General features: G+C 38.3%; 1 protein-coding gene across 1 annotated transcript; it reads left to right on the plus strand.

The window, feature by feature from the left end:
• The first annotated feature begins 469 nt into the window (after positions 1-469).
• On the plus strand, positions 470-1357 carry LOC120863797 (olfactory receptor 2H2-like). Its single transcript, XM_040240361.1, has one exon. It carries the CDS (start codon positions 485-487, stop codon positions 1355-1357), a length of 873 nt encoding a protein of 290 aa, XP_040096295.1. The 5' UTR covers positions 470-484.
• Positions 1358-9181: the final 7824 nt, after the last annotated feature.

Here is a 9181-nt window from a genome sequence, read left to right on the forward strand (position 1 = left end):
TGGGAAATTTTTGATTACTCATTCAATCTCCTGACTAGTAATTGGTCTATTTTGATTTTCCATTTCTTCCTGATTCAGTCTTGGTTGTTTGTATATTTCTAAGAATTTTTCCACTTCTTGTAGGTTCTCCAGTTTTTAGCATGTAGTTGATCATAGTGGCAAGGGTTAATTTTGAACATTCACTTAACCATATTCTTGGCTTCTAGGAAAATTATCCAAGTTTGAAGAAAGGAACAGATGAAAATATCCAAAAATTAACAGGATGAAAAAAAAAAGTCAGCAAAACACCAAAAAAAAATATTAATATAAGATAATAGATACAGTTTTCTAATATTACAAATCACTTTTCTCTGCCACCTCTAGGTGATATTCTAATTGATGTCTTGCTTCTTGCAGTCCCAGGTGGGCACTAGATGGACATGTCAATGGCACCATCCCAGATGACTTCATCCTTTTGGGTTTTTCAGATAACCCCAGCCTTGAAATGACCCTTTTTGTGACTGTGTCTATCTCTTATATGGTCACCCTAGTGGGCAACACCACAATCATACTTCTGTTCCACCTAGACCCCCACCTCCACACCCCCATGTACTTCTTCCTCACCAACCTCTCCATCCTGGACCTCTGTTTCACCACCAGCTGCATTCCCCAGATGCTAGTCCATCTCGGGGGCCCAGACAAGACCATCAGCTACCTGGGATGTGCAGTCCAGCTCTATATCTTCTTGGGACTGGGAGCTGCTGAGTGTGTGCTGCTGCTGGTCATGGCCTTCGACAGATATGTGGCAGTATGCCGACCCCTACACTACACAGTCATCATGCAGCCTCACGTGTGTCACAAGCTAGCATTTTTGGTCTGGACAAGTGGGATATTTGGCACCTTGGTGCAGTCACCCACCACCATGAAGCTCCCCTTCTGCCATCATCACCAGGTGGACGACTTTATCTGTGAAGTCCCTGCACTGATCCGTCTGGCCTGTGGGGACACACACTCCAATGAGCTCCAGATTTCTGTTATTGGCTCTGTTTTCCTGATGGTACCACTGCTGCTCATCCTTCTCTCCTATGGTCACATTGCCTGGACAGTGCTGGCCGTCCAGTCCCATGAAGGGAGGAGGAAGGCCTTCCAAACCTGTTCCTCTCACCTGGTGGTTGTTTTCCTCTTCTACTGCACAGTCACTGCTGTCTACATCCAGCCCCGAAGCCATTTTTCCCAGAAGGAAGGAAAGTTTCTAACTCTTTTCTACACTGTGGTGACCCCCACTCTCAACCCTCTCATCTATACCTTGAGGAACAAGGACATGAAGGGGGCTCTCAAGAGGCTATTTGGGAAAGAGAGAACATCCAATGTGCAGTAAGGAAATCAGCCCAGATTCATGAGCTAATTTGTCAGCCTTTGTCCAGTTCAGTTGCTCACACCATTAAATATGTGGTATTTCTTTTGTGGGGCTCTCAATTATCAACACGAATGTGAAAGGTCAAAAGCCTGATTTGTCCAGACAGAAGATCCATCAATAGTAAAATCTGATGCGTCCTGCAATGTTGTTCTTAAATTTAAATGGAAGTGCAACATTGTTCCCATCAGGTTAACAGCACATAATAGACAGCATATATTTTTTTCCCCCATTTTTATTGGAGTATAGTTGCTTTACAATGTTGTGTTAGTTTCTGCCATACAGCAAAGTGAATCAGTTATACATAGACATATACCCCTCATTTTAGTTTTCCTTCCCATTTAGATACCACAGAACATTGAGTAGAGTTCCCTGTTCTATAGAGTAGCTTCTTATTAGTTTTCCATTTTATATATAGTGGTGTATGTATGTTAATCCCGATCTTCCAATTCATCCCATTCCCTTCCTCCTTGGTATCCATAAGTTTGTTCTCTATGTCTGTGTCTCTATTAAAAGAGAGGACTTATTATAAGGAATTATTAACTAGCTATTGAAGGAGGGAAAGGCAAAAGGAAGTAGCTACAACCCCTAGCATTGAGGGAACACAAGAAAATGACTGAAATTGCTAAATCTGACTATTGAAAAGAGCAACCTTAAGATGCCACCAAGCAAGGTCACCTGGACAGGCTTTTTCTACCTGCGAAGGTTTTCTTTCAAGGAGACGAGTTAGACCAACTCCTGCTCATTGTCAGCACTGTTGGCTTTACCTTCTGTGCTGTTTCTTTCACTAGTACCTGGTTGGGAGACTGCCTTGGAAGAGATAGTATCTATAATAGTAAGTGGAAATCTTGACCAATTTTCACAGCTAAAGACATCACCTCAGTTTTGGCCCTAAAATGGATCAGGCTGCATCAATTCTGGCTGATAGGTCTCTGAGCCAGGTATTCCAGGACTGGGAACAATTTGAACAACAGGAATTAAGAAGGGGAAAACTTATTAAGTTATGTCACCCAGTTTGGCCACAATATCAGTTAGGAAATTGAAAATGGAGTGAAGTACACTGTGTTCAAATTTTCATGGCCTTGCATTTAGGTAATAGAACCCAAAAAGAATTTAAGGCATGTGTAACTTGGAGGGATAAATCCAGGAAGTACATAGAGGACATTTTAATAGATCTCCCTACAGGACCATTCAGTATACTTAGTAGGGAATGAGGCCATCCGTGAGGGAAACCCACAATGGAATTACTTGGTGATTTCAATTGATAGAAATAGATGGGACCATATGATTACCTTTTTAATAGAAGGTATGAAGAAACTTACAGTAAAACTTGTTAAATATGAAAAGGCAAAAGAGGTCCAATAGGGGTAGGATGAAAATCCTGTCGTATTCCAAAGGAGACAAGTGGAGATTTTTTAAAAGTATGCAGACAGATTCCTCCTCTCCTGAAGGACAGGCCCTTTTGGATTCCATAGGCCAGTCTTCCCCAGACATCAGGCACAAAACTCAGAAAGTGATTTCTGAATCACTTCAATGAATGAGTTGTTCCAATTAGCTTATTCAGTTTCAATAATAACCATATGGCCTTAAATGCTGAATGCACCCAGAAAAATATTTTAAAGGCCCAAATGTCAGCAGTGGCTTTTTCTGCTCAGAGAGCCCCAAAGGGGAAGCTGGTTTTTCTGATCCAATCTGGCCCTGGAAGACCAGTCGGCATACAGGTACCCAGGCAGGACTAGTGTACTCCATGCAGACAAAAGGGCACTGGAAGAAGGATTGCGATCAAGGTGCCCCTGGCAAACAAGCAGCACATTAGAAGAAAGAATGCCCCAGATGCCAGAGAGTGATGGGTGGCCCCTGGGCCATTGATAGTTTTGCAAACAGAAGACTGAAGGAATCAAAAAGTGGCTCTGACTAAAGATACCACCTACCTAAGTAATGTCAAGCCTTGGGTGGTCTTTGATGTGATGGACCACTTGATAGAATTCCCTATAGATTCTGGAGCAACCTCTCAGAATTAACCCAAAGAACTGGAAACCTTAGTAATCACAATGAATATGTAATGAGGGTGTCAGAGAGAGGCAGGGGCACACTTTCCTGGAACCCTTTTGTGCAGCATCAATGGCTGATTGTTTCTAAATTTCTTTCTGTTTGTGTCTTGGCTCTCCCATCCCTTTAGTGGGATGACACTATATTAGGGGCCACTCTGTTTCTCAAGGGGCAAGGGAACCAGCCTCATCACCAAATAGTTCTAACAGAAGATAAAAAGGAACAGACAAAATCTGAAGCTAAAATAGAAGCCTTAATGGACCCTGCAATGTGGAATATCAATGTTCTGGGCTTGGCTGAAGATATCCGGCCAATGATTGTCAAGTCAAAATGATTATATAGAGTATCTAAATACAAGGTGCAAATTTCTTAAACTTAGAGAAGATCCACAAAAATGTTTGTAAATTGAGTACCAAAATGAGAGGTCACTAGTTTGACTAACAATAGCTGATATTTGGAGCCTGACAGAAGTTTGGAGGGGATGTTTTTCTCCCCTAAGGTAAATGAGGGAATGTAAAATCTTACACCATAGATGAATGGGTGCATCAGTCCTTTGATAATCATTGAAGTGGCTATCTGATTCTTTGAAAGAAAAAAAAAAACTGTCCTTATTTTACAAATGCAGTCTTTATAGGACCAAAGGTATGGCTTCAAAAATAATCCAAAGCCCATCAATCCTTCTACCACTCCCCAAATCTTCCCTATTTATCTTAAGAGGGTTCTAAGCATTAAACAAAAGGGAAGAATTTGCCTGTACCTTTGAGATGCAAATGTCCTACCTGGTCTTCCCAGGAACCTTTATCTCCAACACCTTTTCAAGACAAATTTTGAAAAGCAAGTAAAATAATTTAGAACTTGACTTGTCAAGGATAAATAGAAATCCTAAGAGTCTTTTCTGTTGTTTAATTGCTAAGTCGTGTCCAACTCTTTTGTGACCCTGGGGACTATAGCCCTCCAGGCTTCTCTGTCTATGGGATTTCCCAGACAAAAATACTGGAGTGGGTTGCCATTTCCTCCTGCAAGGGGTCTTCCTGACCCAGAGATAAAACCCACCTCTCCTGCACTGGCAGGTGGATTCTTTACCACTGTACCATCAGGTAAGCCAGTTTTTTCTGTAAATATTAGTAAAAAGATTTAGCCATCTAGAAAAATGAGTTTGATTTGTTCCATCTGCCAGAAGCCTAATTGCAATCCAACAGTTTGTAACTGATGAGGTTTTTTTTTTTTTTTTGATGCAAATGATAAACTTTATTGAATTATGGGAGAAATGTATGTGATCACAGACGAGGTTCCCTTGATTACTTGATTGTGCTTTTAAAAATTATCTATTTTCAGTACTTATCACATAAAATAAATGTTTTCATATAAGATAATGTTGTTTGCTAACAATTCTGGTTTTGGCCAGAAAAGAGGGTGCTGAAGATAAGAAAGCATTTACAAAAAATCCAGTGGAAACCAATAATTTACATCATAATCTGGAAATTTCCTTAACTTGTTTTTTTTTTAATTTTTTTTTTAATTTATTTATTTTTTTATTTTACTTTACAATTCTGTATTGGTTTTGCCATACATTGACATGAATCCACCACGGGTGTACATGCGTTCCCAAACATGAACCCCCCTCCCACCCTCCTCCCCACAACATCTCTCTGGGTCATCCCCGCATACCAGCCCCAAGCATGCCATATCCTGCATCGGACATAGACTGGCAATTAGATTCTTACAGGATATTATACATGTTTCAATGCCATTCTCCCAAGTCATCTCACCCTCTCCCTCTCCCTCTGAGTCCAAAAGTCCATTATACACATCTGCGTCTTTTTTGCTGTCCTGCATACAGGGTCATCATTGCCATCTTTCTAAATTCCATATATATGTGTTAGTATACTGTATTGGTGTTTTTCTTTCTGGCTTACTTCACTCTGTATAATTGGCTCCAGTTTCATCCATCTCATCAGAACTGATTCAAATGTATTCTTTTTAACGGCTGAGTAATACTCCATTGTGTATATGTACCACAGCTTTCTTATCCATTCATCTGCTGATGGACATCTAGGTTGTTTCCATGTCCTGGCTATTATAAACAATGCTGTGATGAACATTGGGGTACATGTGTCTCTTTCAATTCTGGTTTCCTTGGTGTGTATGCCCAGCAGTGGGATTGCTGGGTCATAAGGTAGTTCTATTTGCAATTTTTTAAGGAATCTCCACACTCTTCTCCATAGTGGCTGTACTAGTTTGCATTCCCACCAACAGTGTAGGAGGGTTCCCTTCTCTCCACACCCTCTCCAGCATTTATTGCTTGCAGATTTTTTGGATCGCAGACATTCTGACTGGTGTGAAGTGGTACCTCATTGTGGTTTTGATTTGCATTTCTCTAATAATGAGTGATGTTGAGCATCTTTTCATGTGTTTGTTAGCCATCCGTATGTCTTCTTTGGAGAGATGTCTATTTAGTTCTTTGGCCCATTTTTTTATTGGGTCGTTTATTTTTCTGGAATTGAGCTGCAGGAGTTGCTTGTATATTTTTGAGATTAGTTGTTTGTCAGTTGCTTCATTTGCTATTATTTTCTCCCATTCGGAAGGCTGTCTTTTCACTTTGCTTATATTTTCCTTTGTTGTGCAGAAGCTTTTCATTTTAATTAGGTCCCATTTGTTTATTTTTGCTTTTATTTCCAGAATTCTGGGAGGTGGATCATAGAGGATCCTGCTGTGGTTTATGTCGGAGAGTGTTTTGCCTATGTTCTCCTCTAGGAGTTTTATAGTTTCTGGTCTTACATTTAGATCTTTAATCCATTTTGAGTTTATCTTTGTGTGCGGTGTTAGAAAGTGATCTAGTTTCATTCTTTTACAAGTGGTTGACTAGTTTTCCCAGCACCACTTGTTAAGGAGATTGTCTTTACTCCATTGTATATTCTTGCCTCCTTTGTCAAAGATAAGGTGTCCATATGTGTGTGGATTTATCTCTGGGCTTTCTATTTTGTTCCATTGATCTATATTTCTGTCTTTGTGCCAATACCATACTGTCTTGATGACTGTGGCTTTGTAGCAGAGCCTGAAGTCAGGCAGGTTGATTCCTCCAGTTCCATTCTTCTTTCTCAAGATTGCTTTGGCTATTTGTGGTTTTTTGTATTTTCATACAAATCTTGAAATTATTTGTTCTAGTTCTGTGAAAAATATCGCTGGAAGCTTGATTGCATTGAATTTGTAAATTGCTTTGGGTAGTATACTCATTTTCACTATATTGATTCTTCCAATCCATGAGCATGGTATATTTCTCCATCTATTAGTGTCCCCTTTGATTTCTTTCATCAGTATTTTATAGTTTTCTATATATAGGTCTTTAGTTTCTTTAGGTAGATATATTCCTAAGTATTTTATTCTTTTTGTTGCAATGGTGAATGGAATTGTTTCCTTAATTTCTTTTTCTACTTTCTCATTATTAGTGTATAGGAATGCAAGGGATTTCTGTGTGTTGCTTTTATATCCTGCAACTATGATATTGTACCTGACTCAAGGCTGAAATTTTGTAATGGGAACTATGAGACCTCTGTGTGTGTGTGATTGTTAAGAATTTGTATGTGTGTTACAGCTACATGGTATTGCCAAAAATTAGTTCAAAAGAGTTCTATTTAATTGGCTTAAAGGAAATTGAGTGCTTGTACAAATACTCAGAAACAGAAAATAATCTGGCCAGAATAAATTTCAGGTTCATGTCATCTGGAAAATATTCAATACTAAACTCATATTTAGTACTAAATGTGGCTTAAGCTTGTTGGATTAATATAGACATGTCTTTAGAATAATCAGTTAAGTACAGAACTTCTGTTGTACCTATATTTACTAGAGATCAAATAAGACCTTATTCTGTTACAAATTTGTTAACAGGAAAGGTAAACTTAATGTGGAAAAAACTTTTAAAGAAAGTAGAATGTGTGTTTTCAGTAAAGAAGATATAAAGAATCGAATTGTATTTTATTAAGGGAGAAGAAAGTAACTCTGTCTTAAAGCTATTTCTGAATAGAAAAAAATATAAGTGATGTATATAGAAAATGATGGGAAGGTTTTTGGAAAGTGGACCCTGAGAAAAGCATTTTGTGCATTGTCAGAACTGACTGAGTTTGGAATAAATTTAACTGAGTAATGAATTTTAAAAGTAAGCTGATGTAAGACTTGAATGGGCTTCCCTGGTGGCTCAGACAGTAAAGAATCTGCCTGCAAATGCAGACCAGGATTCAATCCCTTGGTTGTGAAGATCCCCTGGAGAAGGAAATAGCAACCCACTCTAGTATTCTTGAATGTGGCTTTTCTCTCTGTTAAGAAGGAGACCCAGGTTTGATCCCTAGATCAGGAAGATACCCTGGAGAAGGGAATGACTGCCTACTCCAGTATTCTAGCCTGGAGAATTCCATGGACAGAGAAGCCTGGTAGGCTACAGTCCATGAGGTCACAAAGAGTCAGTTAGCAACTGAGCATGCACACATACATACATTGTGAAACAATCATCCCAATCAAGCTAATTAACGTATTCATTATCTCACATAGTTGCACTTTTCCTTTTGTGTATATATGTGTATTTGTGTGAGATGAGAACATTTAAAACCTACCCTCTTAGCAAACTTCAAGGATACAATTCAGTATTGTTAACTGTAGTCACACTGTTGTACACATAGCTTTGTTTTTAAAATGTGTTTTCATTACATTTGTAATTTATTTATATTATATAAGGCAGAAATATAATGTTTCTATGTACATGGCTGCTTGTCCCAGTAGATTCATTGACTAGTCTTTGCTTTTCTCAACATTTTTGGTGTCATAAATGATATTTCCATGCATGCCTGTGCTTGTGCATGAATTCTATCCTGTCTATATTACATCAACCAGTTATTAATCTCTAGTGTGTCAAGTTCTGCTACGTTGTTGAGTTTCTCCCAGATACTTTGATTCTTATTTTTCAGATTCATTTAAACATTATCTTGCTCAATTCTGTGGAAATCTCTTGTTAGTATATTAATAACAATTGCATTGAATTTTAGTTTGAGGGGAAGGATAACGAGCAGTGAATGCTGCTGAATCTTCCCATCCATGAATATGACATATCTCTCAATCTCTCCATTCATTCAGGTCTTCTTTTGTATGATTTTTACATAATTTTTAAGAAATTTATTCCAGGTGAATATTGACTGAAAGAAAAATGTACAAGTTAAATTTTATTCAAGATCTTACTGAGGACTTTAGTCCAGGAGATAGCCTCTCAGATACCTCTGAGGAACTGCTCCAAAGAGGTAGGGGAAGAAGCCAGTATACATGAGATAAATCCAAGACAAATTCTTAAAACTGAAGGCCTTAGGGAATGAGTATACCTAAGAATACATCTTGGTAAAAGATTATTGCTAGTCACAAAGAAAAAATATCTCAAGTTAATGATTACTGTGCTTTTTTATGTAAGGTAAGATGAAAGAAACTGGGTTTATTAAAATTCTTTCTGAGATACATCTAACTAAGAAACCTGTTTGCCCACAACACAAAGCATCTTGTAGTCATCTTTAATTTCCTCTGTCTGAAGCACAGAGTGCACTGTTGGTCAATGACTACAGTGGATGAATCTTTGTAGATTTGGATGGTGACAAAAATTATCTTTGCTTTTCTTTTGCCTGTACACTTAATAACTTTTATTGCTATGATTAATAGGATTTTGTTATATTTTAAGTTGCAGGTATTTAGAAATACCATTTTTTT

Source organism: Oryx dammah, unplaced genomic scaffold (genome assembly GCF_014754425.2).
Source record: "Oryx dammah isolate SB20612 unplaced genomic scaffold, SCBI_Odam_1.1 HiC_scaffold_5, whole genome shotgun sequence".
NCBI lineage: Eukaryota > Metazoa > Chordata > Mammalia > Artiodactyla > Bovidae > Oryx > Oryx dammah.

Coding starts and splice junctions, on each gene's coding strand:
- LOC120863797 (XM_040240361.1), top strand. CDS start 485: ATGACCCTTTTTGTGACTGTGTCTATCTCTTATATGGTCACCCTAGTG.